General features: G+C 38.9%; 2 protein-coding genes across 5 annotated transcripts in view; one reads left to right on the forward strand and one right to left on the reverse strand.

The window, feature by feature from the left end:
• On the forward strand, positions 1–19,344 carry LOC124389763 (protein FAM13A-like). 3 transcript variants are annotated; one of them, XM_046855235.1, is made up of 11 exons: positions 1–193; positions 297–385; positions 2,141–2,312; positions 2,452–2,658; positions 3,140–3,320; positions 4,650–4,845; positions 4,997–5,097; positions 7,387–7,671; positions 7,883–8,204; positions 9,726–9,818; positions 19,080–19,344. In XM_046855235.1, exons 2-8 carry the CDS (start codon positions 356–358, stop codon positions 7,505–7,507), a joined length of 1,008 nt encoding a protein of 335 aa, XP_046711191.1. In that variant the 5' UTR covers positions 1–193; positions 297–355; the 3' UTR covers positions 7,508–7,671; positions 7,883–8,204; positions 9,726–9,818; positions 19,080–19,344. The 3 variants fall into 3 exon arrangements, with proteins under 3 accessions (XP_046711191.1, XP_046711190.1, XP_046711192.1); XM_046855234.1 differs by lacking the exon at positions 19,080–19,344 and having other exon boundaries at positions 9,726–11,553; XM_046855236.1 differs by lacking the exons at positions 7,387–7,671; positions 7,883–8,204; positions 9,726–9,818; positions 19,080–19,344 and adding an exon at positions 5,251–5,376 and having other exon boundaries at positions 2–193.
• Positions 13,640–21,656, reverse strand: part of phyhipla (phytanoyl-CoA 2-hydroxylase interacting protein-like a) — a 26,457-nt gene continuing 18,440 nt past the window's right edge. For both annotated transcript variants that reach the window (XM_046855231.1, XM_046855232.1), the window contains exons 3-5: positions 21,468–21,642; positions 20,260–20,377; positions 13,640–14,982 (exon numbers count right to left, since the gene is read on the reverse strand). In XM_046855231.1, the coding sequence (XP_046711187.1) occupies positions 14,445–14,982; positions 20,260–20,377; positions 21,468–21,642 (831 nt within the window). In that variant the 3' untranslated portion in view covers positions 13,640–14,444. The remainder of the gene's footprint in view (positions 14,983–20,259; positions 20,378–21,467; positions 21,643–21,656) is intronic.

Genomic DNA, 21,656 nt, shown 5'->3' on the forward strand with positions numbered 1-21,656 from the left:
CTCCATTTTGCGCCTCTCCTCGCAGCCGGAAGTGAAGGCGCTCGCGACGCGGATTCGAGCGGGAACGCACCTGTAACCATGACAACCGTGCTCCACGTGGTTCCCCCTAGCAACGGATTGTTTTGGTCACCTGAGAGCAGCAGTAACGACAAGCCAGAGAAGCTGAAGAATTTTCTAAAGAGCAAAACTACAGGTAATGTTGCAGTTTGGCTTTATATTTATATACAAAATATATGTATACACGATATTTAATGTACTTTCAGTCAAATAAAATGTATAATAAAACATCGTTGTAGACAGTGCCGGCTTTGCTAGCTATCTGACTAGCCAATAGACTTGATGGAAAAAGTCTGAAATGGGAACAAGTGCCTCCGTTCCACAGTCTGTGAGTAAATATCTCCTTAAAAATTCATTTAATTTAATTAACTATGTATTTGTATTTTGTTGTTAAATAATATAAATTGTCAAAAAGCCTCCAGTAAAGTTTTTTATTAATGCAGTTTATTATTATTAACATTTGTGAACATCAACAGCTTGTTGTAAATAAAAAAATATAAAATATATAATTTAATAAATAGAATGAATTCAATACTTTTATTATGTTGATTAAATTGAATAACTGATTAAATTGGCCCAAATTAAATTGATAAAATAAAATGAAATAAATGGAAACATTAAATTATCTAGTCTGCATTTGTTAAAGCGCAGATGTGTATATACGTGTGTGTGTGTTTTATATTAATATAATAATAATGATATTATATAATTTCTTTGTATTAAATTTAATTTGAAAAGGGACTATGTACAATTTTAACATAAATGTTTCCATTTGATGCATTGAACCAAATTTAGCCAATGGTTAGTTTTCATCCGCGGTCCCTTGGCAGGTAATAATAAACAAAAACATAGAAACAATTTCAGCATACTTTAACAAATGTCCTAATTTCCATCCTTCATTCACTCACTCCCTCGATATGTGGAATTGTCAGGAGTTTTTCATTTTAAGAGAGCTAGACATTAAATACAAAATAATCCATATCGTGAGAATGTCGTTAAAAAACGATGACAGGAAGTGCAGTTTTTTTTTTTTTACGTACATTTGCACTACAAATCGGATTCATGGATCATGAACCCTACAAAGTACAATTCAATTCAACCTTTATGATCAATACCTTACTCTGATGACTTGCAGTCAGGGTTGCATAGTTCAGACAGTAGCTGCTGGAAGCTAGCCTCAAGCAGACTTCCAAACGATCATCATGTCATGGTGGAGCAGTATTTGGACATAAAAAAGTGCAGTCACTGAGCTCGAGTCTGACTGCGCATGCGTGATGACCCGTGTGTTAGAAGTGAATAGATCTTAGACTTTTCGCCTCTATGTCAATCGCGTGTCAAATGCTATAGGGAGGATAGATGATAGACTAACATCTGAAAAATGTTTTGAATAGCATTCATACTACCAATACTACCTTTGCGATCGGTAGATCATTTTTTTAAATTATCCAAACTAAGGTCCGTAGCCCAAAGTTGGCCCATGGTCACCTTTGATTTGCCCCTCTATGCCATATATAATAAGACGAAACACGTGTTGTAGGAGTTCTGTAGTTTAACAGTCACTGGTATGTGTTATATCTCTATATAACTCGGAATGAATGACAGTTGACCCTGATTTAAACCCAACCTAGTTCCCAGTGCTCTGATACTGATGTTGCAGTTTCTAATTTTGTCGAGGTAAATAGATCCTGGTGTGGTCACAGACACTCTCTGGTTCTGGGTCTAAACAGCTATCCAGTGAACTGTAACCATCTGGTGTAATGTTCATATCTCTTATTACAGGTCACTGAATAGCTGCATTAAGCGCTGAACTCTGTTCATTTGCGGTCGATGCCAAGCGTCTCGCTCGGGCAAATGTGCACTGTTTTGATTTACTGTTTTATTTGCACTTTATTCTGTATCCTGCCTTGTTGTTCATTAAATGTTAATAGTGATTGGCCCTTTACATAGACCGAATGTGTTTCATTCTGGGCTGCTCTTATGATTGCGTTTGACACTTGGTATATGAAATATGGTTGCACTAAACAAGAGTCAATCCTTCAATCCTTGTCCTTCGGTTTTTGTATGTGTTGCTGAACACTAACAGGATCCAGCGTCGGAGAAAGGGCTGAAACGGCACACTTGTGTGCAGCAAACTCAGGACACAGACACTACGGCTCTTTTCGGAGCATCTTTGCAGCACTTGAGAGAAGAAGGGCGTCTGCAGCATGGAGTCCCTCTGGTACTCAAGAGCATGGTGGATTTTTTAGAGAAATATGGTAACGTGTTTTTCCATGAAGATTCTGTAGAAGTTACCAGTGTAGCCTGTGAAGAAAAGGTGGAAATAAACTTAGACGCATACCATGAAGTTGACTTGATGTACTTCTCTTCGTGTTGTGTGTGTGTTCCTATGTCTAGGTCTTCAACAGACTGGCGTGTTCAGGGTGTGTGGCTCTGCAAAATGCTGCAAGACATTGCGTGAGTGTCTGGACCGTGGAGAGAGTGTGGATCTGGAGAGAGCGGACGTGCCAACCGTTGCCACTCTGCTCAAGCTGTACCTCAGGGAAATTCCAGGTGGACTCATACCACACATACACAGTATGTGCATGCAGCAAGCGCTAAAAGGTATATATACACACACACACACACACATATTGCAAACACAGAACAAGCGCATGCAGCAAATACACATACACAGCACATGCATACAGCAGATTTCAAGGGTACACACATGCAGGAAATATGCATACACACACATAGCATTCTTCTACAGCAAACATCTCTCACACACACACACACACACACACACACACACACTAAGCAAACATTTGCAGCAAATAATCATACACGCTCAGCATTCACCTACAACAAACATTACAAACACTTACACACCCTCATCATCTCATCATCCTCATGCATTTAATACACCCACACATTCAGCAGACTCCTACAGCAAATAAGCATGTATAAGTCTCATACAGCAAATACACACACAGCATTCTCATGCTACAAACTCACACAGCAAGTGAATGCAGCAGGTGCCCATTGGTGTTAATTACACTTATTATTATTTATAATTACTCACAATCTGTGTGTGTATGCTCAGATGCTAAAGAGGGAACGGAGCTGGTTGAGTCACTGAAGGAAATCCTGCATCGTCTCCCTGATGACAATTACAACCTTCTGTCATACCTTCTTTACTTCCTGTCTCAAGTCGCCACCCACAGTCAGTGGAATCACATGACCTCAGAGAACTTGGCCAAAGTGTTCGGGCCTTGTATTTTTCGGTGAGTTCGAAAAAAATACAAAAAAACGAATTGATTGAATGTGTCATGTGTGTGTGTTTTAAAGACAAAAGTTGCCAAGATTTGAAGTTGGTAAGGTCATTTATAATGATCTTGAATCTAATCTGTTGCTTCTTTGAAAATCTGCCTGTCTTCATAAAAGATTGTAGGAGTCATTGGTAAGAGTTATATCCCCCATAATACACCAAAAAGAGTTTTTCTCCACTTGGAATGATTGATCCTGTTGAAACTCCTTAGTTCCTCTTTTGGCTGTTCCTGGAGCTCTGATACTGATGCTGCAGTCTTTGATTCTGTCGAGACAAATGGAGCCTCTTGTGAAAGAGGTTTTAGACAGTCACCTGCCAGCTTAAGCACTGCTACTACACACTCTCTCTGTTTTCTGATCTAATATAATACATGGCATTCAGTCAAGACAGGTTTCAAATGGCAGCTTTAAGTAGAGAAAGACATTGGGAGCGTTTTGCGTTTTATAAACAAAACCCTTCGAGTGAAGTCAACATGGATAAGTGACCTGCTGAAGGCCAAAGAGGTCGGCCGATTAATCAGTTTTGTCAATTAATTATTCGGTTTTGTCCAATAATTGTCACGATAGTTGATTGATGGACCTATCGGCCATCAGCAAAAATCCATACTAATAGTTTTCTCGGCTTCCGGTCCGCTGTCATTATTAGAGCGGCCTCTAGAGGCCAATCACTGACACGTGATACATGTGAGACTGTGCACTGCACAGAGAGCGCTATATTATATTTATAGATTATTATTAATCTAATTATAATTATATAATGAAATAATATATTATATAATTTAATTTATTATATTTTTGTAATACATTTCAGTACAGTTTTACATAAACGTATTATGATTGTTTTTTTTTTATCCAGTATCCATTTTAAAAACTATTGGTCGATTTATCGGAGCTTGGAATCTCTGTATTACCCATAATGCTAGTCTGTCTCTTGGTAGCTGGTTTTAATAAAGTGAAGAGCAGTTGTGATCCAATTACAGAACGATTTGCTTCCATCTCCGTGGTAAGTACACGATGCTCAGCAATATGAGGTGTCTACTGTAATACACTCGGGGGCATTCTGGTGTAGGGAAATAATTAACAGGGTGTTGTAACGAGCTTCTGATAGCAACCCAGAGTTGATTATTCTATAACGCATTATCTAAAAAAAAAGGTGCTTTGAGACGATGTCATTGTTGATTTTCCTCTAATCGTATTTCATCAAGTGTTTTAATCTTTAAATATTCCTTTCATTAGGAAGTGATCACGTGTTTAGTTTAATACTGTGTTATAATGTGTATATGTAGTGTCCCCGAGAGCCCGAGGATGCTGGAGGAGCAGACCATGTGCAACACGCTCACACTGCATCTACTGGAGAAACACACACAACTGATTCCAAACACACATGATAGCTGCACAGGTTGCACACACGTATGCAACAATAACCATACACACACCACACAGAGCACGGAATCCATGTTGTCTCCTACTCATCTACAGCAGGTGAGAATGAACACTGTGTGCATGTGTATGTGTGTGTGTGTGTGTGTGTGTGTGTGTGTGTGTGTGTGTGTGTGTGTGTGTGTGTGTGTGTGTGTGTGTGCTTGTGTGCCTGAGTGTGGTTTAATTATACCAGTATTTGCTTAATTCCCAGGAGCAATCTTGTACCTCAGAAAAGGAGTGTGATCACAGTGTAGGTGTGGCTAATGAAACAAGTGCCCTCACACCAACCTCAGCAGATCCACTTTCCTACAGGTAAGAATTCATTTGCTAATCTGACTTAAGTGGATTTGTGTGAAAGTTAAGCATAATATTATGGGGGTTTTTTTTATTGTAAAGTTTTTTCACTCGCTCCCAGACAGCAGTGAACCTGCCAGCCAGTGTGATAATTATCTCTGTCTCTGACAGGTTCTCAAACATTGACATGACAGACATGGACGTGAGGGAAGGAAATTCAATTCAATTCAATTCATTTTTATTTGTATAGCGCTTTTAACAGTGAACAATGTCTCAAAGCAGCTTCACACAGATAATGTGGTGATTAAAAGTGAATATGTTCTTTATAAGTATAAGTTTGCGACTGTGGCAAGGAAAAACTCCCCGAGATGGCATAAGGAAGAAACCTTGAGAGGAACCAGATTAAAGAGGGAACCCATCCTCATCTGGGTTGCACCGAATGTCCAATTGTAGCAGATATACGATGTTGCGGGGTACAGTGATGATGATCAGAAGCGAAAAGTAGTCCTGAGTCAGTGTAGGAGACTGTTGACATTAACTACAGTCCAAATCCATCTTCAAAACTCCCGTTCTTACTCCGGAATTCCATGGAACCACCCAAGGCATTGATGAGAAACTTTCCTAAGCTGCACAGAGTGGCCTCCAGTTGAAGAGAACACTATCCAGAAGCAGGCCTGGACGAAGTGGGAAGATCCACGGAGGGAGAGGGGCAGGAACAGTGGTCACTGGAGCCTCAGGGGCATGTTGTGCAAAAAAAGGCTTAAGCTGAGAAAAATTATAGCCATAATAAACAATAGTATTTTGGATACTTAATACATTTGAAGGCAAATTCTTTTTTTACTTTAAATCAAGTGAAACTTTAAAGAGATCACTTTTACTGGAGTAATATTTTACATAATTTACATTAGTACACGATTTGTTTACTTCGTTCACCACTGTAAAATCCTTTGCTGCAGTGTCGCTACTCAATCATTTATAGCAAGATGTGGAACCACACGCTGACAAAACTTATAAGGGACCACATCATCATACCCGTCCCTTAATTGATAGGGGAATGGGAAGACGATTTATAAAAGGAGCTGTGCGTAACATGCAGTTGCATTTTTTTCTACTTTGTTGATTTAATTGACAATATGAGGAGGTGGGGAAATGATTTTGTGTAGTTAAAAGCTGATGTAGAGCCGAGGTTAAGCTTGAATGTGTCACACCATTAAGCTCTGCTTTTAGTGTCAGCGTTAGGCGTCATACAGACTTCAGCATGCTCACGTATCACAGGTCCAGTGCGCTTATGTAGTCACAAAGCTGCAATACTGTGACCGGTCAGTAAATTAGGTTGTTGACCCACTTTAAATGAAGTGCGTTTAACAACTACGTACAAACATTTAAATGAACATCTGACACAATGCACTGTGCATTATGCAAATACGAATTGTACTTTTATTCACTTGCATGTAATTACATTTAAAATGATACTGCTAGCCCTAACTGCATAAAGCTATCAAGTGCCATCAAGTGTTTTGCAATACATGTACACAATTAGAATAATTGTACCTAATGCTAAAAAATAAAATGCACATTATGGTTAAAGACAGCTTATATAAAGTTAAGTAAGGCTTATTATTTCTTCTATGAAGGTAGGGAATGCAGTGTCACAGGGCAAGACAGGCATGTATTTGTGTATATACCACTATTTTTCATGCTACAAATTAAGCTTCGTCTGGTTTTATATGCCACCACGAACAGCTCATGTTGTTCCTGAGCTTTTAAACACTATTTTAACATTTTCCAGCTTAAAAAACAAACCACAACTAAACATATTGCCATCTGTCAATGCTACTACTACTACTACTACTACATCAATGCCCTACCAGGAAACAGGTGGATAAAAACTCTATAAAAAGATTTTTTTCTTTTAAATAAATCCACCCACTTAATAATTTCATGTCAACTTTTACATGATTGCAGAAGCATTCTTGCCTACGAACATTTAACCAGGAAATGTCCCATTATGTCTACAGATCATGCCAAAGGACAATGGATCATTCCAGCCTCACTTGCTCAGACATAGTATTTCTAGAGATCTAATAGGCAAATAAATTTTTGTATACTGAATAGTATAGAAATGTAAAGTCTGTTTAATTTGTTCCAGCTTTTTGAATAGCGGAGGGTGTGGCTTATATTGAGGGTCTATACACGTGTTCATGGCAACTGTAATTTTCCAGACAGCCAGCAGAGTGCGCTACGCACTGTAACCGGTTTTTAACACCTTTGTGTGTCTGTGACCGTTGTTGACCTTCCCTTCAATAGGAGGACCCACTCCAAAGAGCAGCTACTCCAACATCGAAACACACTCCGAAACCACCATCGAGACGTATTGCAAACTCAAGACACACACATACAGGAATCCACGCAGTCTAACACTTTCTGAGTTGTGATACACAAACTGATAGACGAAGCTCACACCCAGAGCCTGGGAGCTCACACACATACGGTAGCAACATACAAACCGAAGCCAAATATGAATCTCCAAATTCACACACACTACAAGGCTGGAGGAGGAGGCCAACTCATCAACTAGTCATTATATTACAGGTGAAACCTTATTTTACATTATTTTCCTGTTTACTCAGATTTTGTGCTTTATATGTAATCAGTTTAGATCATTGCTGTAGTGTTTTTGTGTGCGTATTAGCTTTTACCCTTTTTTTACTCTCAAAGGTAATCTTTTATTTACTTCATGAGTGTCTTGTGAGTTTATACAGAAAGCTACTGCATTCATTTCCTCTCCTATGTCCTCCTGCAGCTCCTCCTACTTTCTCAACAAGACTCCGCCTCCTGTGCAGTCACCAGCCAATCCTGTGTCTTGTAGGAATGACCTCTCTTTTAGTTTGTTCAATTTGTGTGGTAACTGGGATGCTGAGATTTAGGTTTACTAGGATCTTAGTTTCGCTCTGTGTGTGTGTGTGTGTGTGTGTGTGTGTGTGTGTGTGTGTGTGTGTGTGTGTGTGTTTTAGCAGAGAGGTTGATGCAGATTGTTCCAATGAGACATCGACCTCTCAGTTGTGTTGCTCGAGGGAGCAATCAGAAGCTTGGAAGAATCCTTCGATCATATCCACAACTACAAGGTGTGTGTGTGTGTGTGTGTGTGTGTGTGTGTGTGTGTGTGTGTGTGTGTGTGTGTGTGTGTGTGTGTGTGAGGAGTGTGATTGTATTACTTCTTAAACTGTTTTATATTTATTTTACTCTAGTAGTTTGCATATATTGTATTTGTTCATTTCTTAACGAATATCACTTTTGATTTGTATATTATTTGTATGTAATGTCATTATTTGTTATACACTGCCACTCTCTCACAAGCCTTTCCTAAAGCTAATATACAAAAAAAACCCACAACTTGTCATGTTTCTCAACTTTCTTTTGTTGGGAAAGTCTAGGACTAAGTCTAAGATTCCATAAATGTTAATCTCCTCACAAAAATCCTCTATCATACCACCAGTGATGGATTTCTTTAATAATAGCACAACATTAGTCCGTGCAAGTGTTACTATAGAAACGGGAATAATCACTGGGCATGTAATTTTCCCTGCAGTTGGCGCCACTGTCAGAGATGAAAAGGTCTTTTGTTGAAGGAGGAAGTGAATACTAATAATACTAAAATTATTATAACTTTTTATTAATGTGGTTTTGCTGAAATATTTCTTTGTTTGCTAAGTGTTTATGTATTTATTTTTGTTGCACTAATGTACGCCATTCTGTCATTATGACTTTATTTTTGCGATGGATGGATGGATGGATGGATGGATGGATAGATAGATTTTACTGGTTTCAAATCTCTAGCCAAAATATCATGACAAAACTTATATATATATATATATATATATATATATATATATATATATATATATATATATATATATATATATATATTTATATATAATTATTTTATTTTATTTTTTTTTTTTTAATAAAATATTTAGAAAAATAGTTAAAGCTGTAATTTTGAGGTGACACTAAATAACCTTAAAAATGCATGTAATCAAAATATAATCTTTTAATCCTCCTTGAGTTTTTAGCTGTGTGTGTGTGTGTGTGTGTGTGTGTGTGTGTGTCCTCAGTCACGGATTATCCTAGTCACAGAACCAACAGAATCCAAAAATAAATCACAATTAGTTAACAGGTACCTATCCACACATGCACGCGCACACACACACACACACACACACACACACACACACACACACGGTGAGTCATTCACACATAGCTTTATTGAACAGTCACAGTTGTTTCTCATAAACACATCAAGAAACTCAGAACAGGGAAAAAAAACATTGACAGCAGCACCTGCCAAAAGGATACTGCTCTGTGTTGTATTAGTTAGTGTGTGTGTGTGTGTGTGTGTGTGTGTGTGTGTGTGTGTGTGTGAAGCCTCTCCCCACAAACAGCGAGAGAGAGAAAGTTTGAGAGAACAGTTTGTTTTCCCCATGTGCATGATGTTTAAAGGTTCAGTCTAAATCGGTACACAGCTATCGGAGTGTAAGGCAATAGCGGGGAGACGTCCGCTACCAGTGATTAGTGCCCTTTTATTTCACTTCCTCTTTTTTGTTTTTTTTACTTTTTTTTTTTTACTATTATTTCTTTTTCTTTAGAAGTACACATAGAGAGGACCATCTCATCATGGCGGAGGAATATGACCGCTACTACGACGAGCTTTGAAGGACAGACTGAGGCTGCTGAAAGAGGTGCTGGGGAATAAACACAACCTCTAAGTAGCCACAGACAGAATTACCAACTGACACACACACACACACACACATTCGATCTCGTGTACCGTCTGTTGAGCCTCATGGGTGGAAATTAGTAGGCGTGTAGGGACAGGGTGTATACGTGCCACTCGTATGAGCAATGGTGCATTTATTTTTGTTAACAGGAACTCAAAAAAGCAGCGGATTTTTTAATATGGAATTGAAATGATTACGTAATTGTGGCCAACTAGAAAGTAAACGTCCACCTCATGCACTTGCGTATTAAAAAAGAGCATTTTATATTCGGCTGCTGGGCTTCTAGTCTAGATGCTGTCATTTCACAGTGAGAGAAGAAGAGCGAGAGAAATGAAAGGGGGATACGATGCTCTTCCCAGCTGACGGACGATCATTTGAATTTGATTAAAAGCTGCGTTTGAGTTCCTTTCTACGAGTGTCCTTGGTTTTACCTTCTGCTTCAAACGCTATAATCTTTGGGCGTTTTTATGCTTGCTGTGGTGGACATATAAATAAGAACGTGCTGTAAAAAAAATGTTGGGACTTTTTTTTAGATTTATTTATCGAATGCTTTTTTTTTTTTGTTTTTTGTTTTTTTTACATTAAAGTGAGGGTGTAAAGGATTTAACACAGCAACGCTTTCCCAGTAGGAGTACAGTTGACAATCTTGCCTGTTTCTTGTGGAGAATTATGGGTAATATTCTTTGCACTGGCCCATCTTATTAAAGCACTGTCATTTTTTCATTTAACATTTTCTAATTTTTTATTGAACAGAAAACGTCTCTAGAGTTTGTTCTGCTTAGAATCGATTTTGTTGTACTTTTTGCGAGACGATGCTTCAACATAAGTTTCCGATACGATCTGACTAGTTTGCATCGATATTTATGTTCTATTGTCAGGTTCCAAAACTTGATGGATCCATTTTGTACATTAAGTAAAGCGTGTTTTTTTCTCTTTCATCTGATGTCCTTTGACATACAGGAGCACAGTTTCGAGGGTACGAGACCGCAAACGTAAAACTTCACTTGAACATCCAGCACAACATAACATCTCTGACACATACACAGACTCTATTGTACAAATACACATGCTGCTGTTTTTTTAAAAAAAAAAAAAAAAGAATTTTAAAAAATACATAAATGTGAGGACTGGCAAGAGGACAAATGCAATGATTACTGCTTAAAAATGAACCAGTCTCTAAAAAAAGTCATTAAATAATTCGATGCTTGAAATAGTAAACACGTCTTGGGAAAGAAAAAAGTGGGCTTGGATGTTCGAAGACATTTTCTTTTTTCGAGATTCTCCCACACGAGGCAAAATCAGTGTTTCAGATCCAACAGGAGTTAAGCCCTGGAGTAACAGTCACTGCTGATTGTTTTTTCCATCTTCGTTCTGAATTCTCAGCAGTGTTGATGTGTAAATAGGAATGGGGATCTTTCTTTGTTTTTTGGGGGTTTAAAGGAATATTCCAATGTTTTTTATTCTGATCCAATCCACTGCATGTGTAGTGAACAGTATGGGAGACTTGTTGAGACTTTTTAAAATTCATTGTAAAAGCTGTGATGAAAGACTCAAAGCAGTGGCCCCCAACCTTGGCGGATAAATACAACAAAATAAAATGATACGACCGGCATAAAAACTGGTATTTTCTAAATATAATAATAAACATGAATCCACTGTGTTGTTTTTGTTCATTTTGCTCACTTGGGGGTTTAAATTTAGCGGTAATGTATTATGTGTTGGCGGCTGGAGCCCCTTTAAGAAGGTAGCGGATGGAGGTAAGACATGTGACCGAGGAATTTTCACATGCATCAAGAGTGAGTCATAGACAAATGTGGCAGAGAGAATCCGCTAATTTTCCCAAATAAAACATCATTTAGAATCAGATTCTAAATAAAATGGAAATAAAGTTATGTATTCTTTCTGTACGGCCCAGTGCCAATTGACCCACGGACCAGTGGCGTTCCACGGCCCGAGGGTTGGGGACCACTGACTTAAAGGCAGAACCTTTGAAATCTCAGATCTGATTGGTCAGAAGCAGGTTTAGGGGAGGTGGTAGCTCAGTGATTAAGGCTCTCTGTTACTGATCGTCGAGGGTTTGGGCCCTTGAGCAAGGCCCTTAACCCTCTGTGCTACAGTGGTGCTGTGTTATGGCTGAGACTGTGCTTCCTCACATCACTGGGATAAGTGAAAGAAAGAATTTCACTGTGCTGAAAAGTATATGTGACAAGTATTCAATAATATTTCTGTGATAGGACAAGCTGTGTTTGTGTATTTTTCTTAATAGAAAGTGGTGAAAAAAACAGAGACTGCATGCAAACAAGGGAACGACTGTTTATAGCGTCTGCAAGGTAAGAGATAACTTGTTTCATGGATGTTCCACATCACTAATTTGAAATAATATTTCTTTAATTGCTAAGAGTAAGTCATTTTTTTTTTTTTTAAACCAGAATGCTCCTTATTCCTCGCTTGTGCAAATTCACGATAACAGAGGAATAGGATAGTAGGTTATCTACTATGATACCCCTATGATAGAAAGGGGTTTACTTGTACATTAAATTTAATAAATAATATCACGGTCTGTGCTAAAAGATTTACCCAACATACCAAAAATGTTTTCCGCTTTTACCACAGAGGATACAGTAGTAACAATCTACTAGCATTTACTTTATTACTAAACTAATGATACGTCAATGTTAATTTAATGTCATGAGACAACCATGAGACAAGTTTTACTTATGTTACAGCTGCGATAGACAGCCATTCTCTCACCAGAATCTCATTCTCTGCATTGCACTTTCTCTGTCATGTTACCTGAGAAAACTACAAAACAGAGTGTTAATAACCCTGCCCCCCCCCCATATATATGTCAAATATGTGAGCTGTTACTATAGAAACAATAATGACTGTATGAGAACGAGTACATTAATTAAAGCCTAGAGGGGATTAAGCAATGAAACAGAAGCACTGCATAGTGCTGGAGGTTTCATGCATCTATACAGAGGTGGAAGGTAACAAATTGCATTTACTCGCATGACTGTAACTGAATATTTTTGCACACTTTTTTTAAAAGTAGATTTTAAAATCTGTAATTTTATTTAAGTATATTTTGTTTAAGTATTGTACTTATTTTTAATTTGAAGTCATATCTGTTACTGAGTAAAAAATAAATAAATATAGATATAATAAATACACACAAATGATAACGAGTTTTTTCTTGCTTTGAAAGTGCATAACTCACATTAGACACAAATCGTGGACTGTAGTGGTTTTTTTTAATCATTATTATTCAAATTTTTTTTTTTATTGCACTTCAATTTGTAAAAGTGTTCCTTCAATTAAAAACGTTTATATTCCCTTTTCTATTTTTGATCTTAAAGTATTTTTTTTTACTAAATAAATTAAACATTTTTACTTTTAAGTTGATTTTTAGACTGGTAATGTTTCTTGTACTTAAGTAACAGTACAGACTTCTATACTTTTGGAGAAATAAGTCAGGAAACATTTTCCTTAACCAGCATCAAGTAGTGACTTTGCCACTATTGTCCATGAGGAATGGCACAGGATCTCCCTGGCCAATGCACAGGACTTATTTTGCAGGCAATACGGCATCAATTCTTCTTGGGAATGGCAAATATAAGTCCCTACCCCATACTAACCAATTATTAATCATTGTCTAACCCCTTTATCTTTAAATGTTAAAACCTGAACTAGCTCTTCCACACCTCTCCTGCATACGTTCTGACCAATCAGATTAGAGCCTCTTGTCACACAGCTGTGAGTTCTTCCTTCTCAGAATCACATTTTGAATAAACGTTTGGTTTAATATCTCCATGATCCGAACACTTCCATCATAAAGTGGACTTTTTTTTAAAGAGCTTTTTCTAGGGGACAGAACATGATGCAATTCTTTCTTCCTTTGTTTGTTACATCCCAAAATGTACAGCATTGAGGACAGGAGATGTCTTCTCATTCCTGTAGAGAATAACGTACTTTCCACTTGGGATCGCAAGCTCGTGTAAAGGAAGGTGACAGAGATCAAGAGAACCAAGAATTTTTTTTTTTGCGGTCATGACGGTTTCTTCAGATACTGGTTAAGGGTATGAGTTTTGAGTTAGTTGAGTTGATGTTTCTGCTCATTAACCAGAGTTAGCATCACACACTGATGTTGCAGGACCTTCAATGTGGCCAGGGTAGATCTGTGACGCTAACATTAGTGGTCTTCTTGAAGTGTTCTCATGTGTGTCCCATCCACACTTGATTGCTTGACAAGTCCAGACTGAGGTTGTGTGTCAGCACCCCACCCTCATATTTCATCATAGGACTTGTCATGGTGTGTAGTGATGCATTCTGATATTAGAGTTCTGATAATTCGGAGACAGCTTTGTGTTAGTGTGTGTGTGTGTGTGTGTGTGTGTGTGTGTGTGTGTGTGTGTGTGTGTGTGTTAGTTGGCAGTTTGTGTACAAGCATTACCATCCCGGTCTAATGTCTGCGGGTCTCGAGGTGTGATCTGAGGATTGGGTAGTTAGCATACATGCTAATATTAGAGTCTGCACTTGTGTGGTATGTAGATCAGACAGATTCGGTTGGTAAGTCCCGGGTGAGAGTTAGCGTCCCACACTAATGTTGCACGTCTTGCAGCTCGGGTCCTTCTTGGCGTTGACAGTGGACATACTCATGAGCTGATGGCCGCTTATTTGGGCTACGGTGCCACGCGTCAGCTCCACAGGCTCCGTGTAGATGATCTCCAGGATGACGTCCTGAGCGTGGCGGAACTCCACGAGCCCGTCTTCACCGCAGACGCGGGTCAGGAAGCGGTTTTTGGTTGCGTCCAGCTCAGGCAGCCTCTCGCTGCAGTAGGTGTCTCCGGGCGACCCGCGTGGCGCCAGCACCAGGATCACATAGTGGTATGCTGTGTACATGCAGTAAAAGTCGCCGAAATAGAGACGCGTGTTGGGCCCGAACAGCTCATCGGCGCCGATCTGAAAGCGGTAGCGGCCATACGGAGAATCCTGCGGGGGCTCGCCAGTGTTAAACTCCGTGTTGCAGCTGAAGAAGATGCCCTCCAGCTTGCCGCTAAGCGGAGAGCCGTGACTTCCGCTGTTGTCCTTCACCGAGGGGAGCATTCGGCCTCCTTGCTCATTGCTGAAAGACAGAGAAAAATTTATTTTAGTAATTTTTTTATTACGTTTTATAATTTAAAAAAAAGGTTGTTGTTTTTTATTGCCGGAAAACATGGTGCACATAATATCTAAAATAGTTTTTTTTGCAGTGGTGGACGAAGTACACTAACCATGTACTTGAGTAAAGGTGGAGATACACTCGGTAAAACATTACTCAAGTTAAAGTGCTCCCTTTAAACTTTCACTTGTGTAAAATGACAGAAGTATTTGGCTTCAAATGTACTTCAGTATCAAAAGAACTATGATTTATTATAGCTATGATGTTCTATCATGCTATATACATATACAGGGAGTGCAGAATTATTAGGCAAATGAGTATTTTGACCACATCATCCTCGTTATGCATGTTGTCTTACTCCAAGCTGTATAGGCTGGAAAGCCTACTACCAATTAAGCATATTAGGTGATGTGCATCTCTGTAATGAGAAGGGGTGTGGTCTAATGACATCAACACCCTATATCAGGTGTGCATAATTATTAGGCAACTTCCTTTCCTTTGGCAAAATGGGTCAAAAGAAGGACTTGACAGGCTCAGAAAAGTCAAAAATAGTGAGATATATTGCAGAGGGATGCAGCAGTCTTAAAATAGCCAAGCTTCTGAGCGTGATCATCGAACAATCAAGCGTTTCATTCAAAATAGTCGACAGGGTCGCAAGAAGCGTGTGGAAAACCAAGGCGCAAAATAACTGCCCGTGAACTGAGAAAAGTCAAGCGTGCAGCTGCCAAGATGCCACTTGCCACCAGTTTGGCCATATTTCAGAGCTGCAACATCACTGAGTGCCCAAAAGCACAAGGTGTGCAATACTCAGAGACATGGCCAAGGTAAGAAAGGCAGAAAGTCGACCACCACTGAACAAGACACACAAGCTGAAACGTCAAGACTGGGCCAAGAAATATCTCAAGACTGATTTTCTAAGGTTTTATGGACTGATGAAATGAGAGTGAGTCTTGATGGGCCAGATGGATGGGCCCGTGGCTGGATTGGTAAAGGGCAGAGAGCTCCAGTCCGACTCAGACGCCAGCAAGGTGGAGGTGGAGTACTGGTTTGGGCTGGTATCATCAAAGATGAGCTTGTGGGGCCTTTTCGGGTTGAGGATGGAGTCAAGCTGAACTCCCAGTCCTACTGCCAGTTTCTGGAAGACACCTTCTTCAAGCAGTGGTACAGGAAGAAGTCTGCATCCTTCAAGAAAAACATGATTTTCATGCAGGACAATGCTCCATCACACACGCCCAAGTACTCTACAGCGTGGCTGGCAAGAAAGGGTATAAAAGAAGAAAATCTAATGATATGGCCTCCTTGTTCACCTGATCTGAACCCCATTGAGAACCTGTGGTCCATCATCAAATGTGCGATTTACAAGGAGGAAAACAGTACACCTCTCTGAACAGTGTCTGGGAGGCTGTGGTTGCTGCTGCACGCAATGTTGATGGTGAACAGATCAAAACACTGACAGAATCCATGGATGGCAGGCTTTTGAGTGTCCTTGCAAAGAAAGGTGGCTATATTGGTCACTGATTTGTTTTGTTTGGTTTTGAATGTCAGAAATGTATATTTGTGAATGTTGAGATGTTATATTGGTTTCACTGGTAAAAATAAATAATTGAAATGGGTATGAATTTGTTTTTGTTGTTGCCTAATAATTATGCACAGTAATAGTCACCTGCACACACAGATATCCCCTAAAATAGCTAAAACTAAAACTACTTCCAAAAATATTCAGCTTTGATATTAATGAGTTTTTGTGTTCATTGAGAACATGGTTGTTGTTCAAATTAATCCTCAAATAAAATTAATCCTCAAAATACAACTTGCCTAATAATTCTGCACTCCTGTATACGCCACAAACCATCATGAAGTAGGTACACCTGACTGAGTCAACTTGTTTTCTGTTTTTCCTTATGTAAGTAGGTAGTAAGAGGATTTTCCTTGTAACATGTAAAATACAGCAGAGGTGGAAATTACGAACTACAAATAATTCATTACTGTAGATTTTAAGTAGATTTTCTAGTATCAGTACTTTACTTCACTATTTATTTTAGCTATGATGTTCTATCATGCTATATACATATACAGGAGTGCAGAATTATTAGGCAAATGAGTATTTTGACCACATCATCCTCGTTATGCATGTTGTCTTACTCCAAGCTGTATAGGCTGGAAAGCCTACTACCAATTAAGCATATTAGGTGATGTGCATCTCTGTAATGAGAAGGGTGTGGTCTAATGACATCAACACCCTATATCAGGTGTGCATAATTATTAGGCAACTTCCTTTCCTTTGGCAAAATGGGTCAAAAGAAGGACTTGACAGGCTCAGAAAAGTCAAAAATAGTGAGATATATTGCAGAGGGATGCAGCAGTCTTAAAATAGCCAAGCTTCTGAGCGTGATCATCGAACAATCAAGCGTTTCATTCAAAATAGTCGACAGGGTCGCAAGAAGCGTGTGGAAAACCAAGGCGCAAAATAACTGCCCGTGAACTGAGAAAAGTCAAGCGTGCAGCTGCCAAGATGCCACTTGCCACCAGTTTGGCCATATTTCAGAGCTGCAACATCACTGAGTGCCCAAAAGCACAAGGTGTGCAATACTCAGAGACATGGCCAAGGTAAGAAAGGCAGAAAGTCGACCACCACTGAACAAGACACACAAGCTGAAACGTCAAGACTGGGCCAAGAAATATCTCAAGACTGATTTTTCTAAGGTTTTATGGACTGATGAAATGAGAGTGAGTCTTGATGGGCCAGATGGATGGGCCCGTGGCTGGATTGGTAAAGGGCAGAGAGCTCCAGTCCGACTCAGACGCCAGCAAGGTGGAGGTGGAGTACTGGTTTGGGCTGGTATCATCAAAGATGAGCTTGTGGGGCCTTTTCGGGTTGAGGATGGAGTCAAGCTGAACTCCCAGTCCTACTGCCAGTTTCTGGAAGACACCTTCTTCAAGCAGTGGTACAGGAAGAAGTCTGCATCCTTCAAGAAAAACATGATTTTCATGCAGGACAATGCTCCATCACACACGTCCAAGTACTCTACAGCGTGGCTGGCAAGAAAGGGTATAAAAGAAGAAAATCTAATGATATGGCCTCCTTGTTCACCTGATCTGAACCCCATTGAGAACCTGTGGTCCATCATCAAATGTGCGATTTACAAGGAGGAAAACAGTACACCTCTCTGAACAGTGTCTGGGAGGCTGTGGTTGCTGCTGCACGCAATGTTGATGGTGAACAGATCAAAACACTGACAGAATCCATGGATGGCAGGCTTTTGAGTGTCCTTGCAAAGAAAGGTGGCTATATTGGTCACTGATTTGTTTTGTTTGGTTTTGAATGTCAGAAATGTATATTTGTGAATGTTGAGATGTTATATTGGTTTCACTGGTAAAAATAAATAATTGAAATGGGTATGAATTTGTTTTTTGTTAAGTTGCCTAATAATTATGCACAGTAATAGTCACCTGCACACACAGATATCCCCCTAAAATAGCTAAAACTAAAAACTACTTCCAAAAATATTCAGCTTTGATATTAATGAGTTTTTTGTGTTCATTGAGAACATGGTTGTTGTTCAAATTAAATCCTCAAATAAAATTAATCCTCAAAAATACAACTTGCCTAATAATTCTGCACTCCCTGTATACGCCACAAACCATCATGAAGTAGGTACACCTGACTGAGTCAACTTGTTTTCTGTTTTTCCTTATGTAAGTAGGTAGTAAGAGGATTTTCCTTGTAACATGTAAAATACAGCAGAGGTGGAAATTACGAACTACAAATAATTCATTACTGTAGATTTTAAGTAGATTTTTCTAGTATCAGTACTTTACTTCACTATTTATTTTTCTTTTTACTTTCACTCATTAAATTCTTAACACAAATATCTGTACTTTCTACTTATTACATTTTCAATCCAGGTTCGTTATTTTAGTTTTAATCTATTAATTTGGTGAAATGTCACTATTTTTTCTTGTCATTTCGCCCCGTTTTTAGCCAATCAACATATTTCCTGTCATTGCACTGCTTTTTCAATCTAATATTGGTGTATCATTTCCTGGCTTTTACACCACAGATGAAGGCTAGTTTACGAAGCGAACAACGAGCAAGACAGAAGGCAACAAGAAGTCTGGGGTTAACGTGGATGAGAGAGAAAATCAGCGATGCAAACATGACTGAGTAGAGAAACATTCCTGATCACCTGATCATCATCATATTTTCTCTGCTTGTCTTCTATATGTTGGATGTTTAGCCTAGATACATTCATTAGGTAACAAAATTTGAAATTTAGATAAATAAAATATATATATATAATTTTTTTTAATTATGTATTTTTTTTAGGGCTGTCAAAATTCAAACGCAAATTTATTTTAACGCCACTAAATTTTATTAACGCGCAATTAATGCAGCGCGAATTTCTGTTCGACAATTTAAAAAAAATATATGAATACATAAATAAATAACTAGAGGCGAAATTAAAACCTACAGTGCATCACACATTCATTCACAACGCCCTTTCAGATATACAATAAATAAATAAACTCTACCATAAAAATTTTTTATTCGGTAAACATTTGTTTTATTGATGTGTTTAAGTCTCAAATTTAAGATCAAAATCTCCCATGATTCACACAATTAACCCTCTGGGGTCGACAAACGCGCCAGCGCGTTTTGTGTCATTTTTAACGGCTTATAATGGCAAAACAAACATATTACTGCCTTTTGTGATCGTACATATAAGAGCAATACATCATTCGAATCTGTAAAGGGTCTACTTTTATTTGTATACACTCATGATAACAAAGCGCTGTGCTTATATAAAACAACCTGAAACTCAGTGAATATTTTCCTCACAGAAATAATAAATGTATGTATAGAAAACTTGAAATGTCTTTTACATAAACCAGTTCACATCGAAAACAAATATTCTCCAATTATGTAATCCGTATGAAAGTTAGAAGAGGTACAGTTTCTCCGGTATCAACTTGTTAACCGTCCGTGTGGAAACCTAGCAAACGTTCCGTTTGGTGTCCTGATAAATTACGCAATTTAAATCGCCTTAAATACAAGTACAAGAATATTTTGTCTTCATGCTTTATGATGAGTTTGGTTTCACTAATAATAAACATACATTTGCATAAAGCATACATATTTGCACAACATGATGTTTGTGTTCAGCCCTATTGTAGCCCTGTGTCAACGTGTCAAACTGTGGTTTAACTGTTAGTGTGTGTGTATTATGGTGTCAGTCTCACCGGCAGTAGTCAAAGTACTCTTGGTTCTGATTACGGTAGAAGACAGAGAAGGGGAGCATCCTGCCGGCGATAACCTCAGCCTTCTGGAGCAGCTGATTCAGATGCACAGGGGAGTAATCTGAAAGAAAAAACACATACTTTTCATCGGTTATGTACAGTGGTGGATGAAGTACACAAACCCTGTAGTTGAGTTAAAGCAGAGATACACTTGTTAAAATATGACTCCAGTAAAAGTGCTCCTTTTGAACCGCCACTTGAATAAAAGTGCAAAAGTATTTGCCAGTAAATATACTTAAGTATCCAAAGTACTATGATTTATTATGGCTATAATGCTCCTATTATAATTTTTTTTTACAAGACTCTTTGCTTAATCAACTGTTTATGTACAAAATACCCTAATGTGACTCTCAGCACACTGATCTATTTAAAGACTGATGTTAATTAGTCAAACACTGATTGATATCTATTCAAATTATCATGAGCCCAAAACATTTTTAAACTACTTAAAAAAAAAAACATGCAAAAAGGTGTGTTGTGTCAAGTCAGAGTCAGGACTTTCTTCCATCATTTATTCCTCATTCCATCTGAACTGTATGTTGCTGTAAGTAGATACCACCAAGCACCAATCAAGACGAGTTTAACACAGTGCGCGCTCTACACTGATTGGTTGCTTGACAATTTTTATCCACTCAAATAAAAAGGAACGAGTGAATTTACAAAGTGTAGTTGAGTAAAAAGTAAGATATTCGACTTAGTCTTCTTCTTCTTTCGGCTTTTCCCATTAGGGGTCACCACAGAGGATCATCCGTCTCCAACTCCTCTACATCTGCCTCTGTCACACCAACTACCTGCATGTCTTCCCTCACCACATCCATAAACCTCCTCCTTGGCCTTCCTCTTCTCATCCTTCCTGGTGGCTCCATCCTCAGCATTCTCCTACAGATATACCCCATGTTCCTCCTCTGCACATGTCCAAACCATCTCAATCTCGCCTCCCTCACCTTGTCTCCAAAATGTCCTACATGCGCTGTCCCTCTAATAAACTCATTTCTAATCCTGTCCATCGTCTTCACTCCCAACGAAAACCTCAACATCTTCAGCTCTGCTACCTCCAGCTCCACCTCCTCTTTTAATTCATGTCACTGTCTCTAAACCATACAACATCTCAGGTCTCATGAAGGTGAAGGATGAAGGTGAATGTAGATTGCCTGCAGTGCAGAATTCCACAATATCGCTCCATTCAGACACGGCGTAGTCTCCATCGCTCTGCTTGGACGCGGTTTGCACAGAGACTGTGTACTCGGTTCTCGGGCTCAGGAACCAATGGCCCCGCACGGTCATCGGCAACGGCACGGCCTTGGCCACCAGTTTAGTGGGAACGTCCTGGATAAAAGAGA

The sequence above is a fragment of the Silurus meridionalis genome, chromosome 8 (genome assembly GCF_014805685.1).
Source record: "Silurus meridionalis isolate SWU-2019-XX chromosome 8, ASM1480568v1, whole genome shotgun sequence".
Taxonomy (NCBI): Eukaryota; Metazoa; Chordata; class Actinopteri; order Siluriformes; family Siluridae; genus Silurus; species Silurus meridionalis.

Excerpts from the sequence above, each read along its gene's own strand:
- LOC124389763 (XM_046855235.1), top strand. The coding sequence starts at position 356 with ATGGGAACAAGTGCCTCCGTTCCACAGTCT. Across the intron at positions 3,321-4,649 it reads TTCGGGCCTTGTATTTTTCG|TGTCCCCGAGAGCCCGAGGA; the intron begins GTGAGTTCGAAA and ends GTGTATATGTAG. Across the intron at positions 4,846-4,996 it reads CTCCTACTCATCTACAGCAG|GAGCAATCTTGTACCTCAGA; the intron begins GTGAGAATGAAC and ends CTTAATTCCCAG.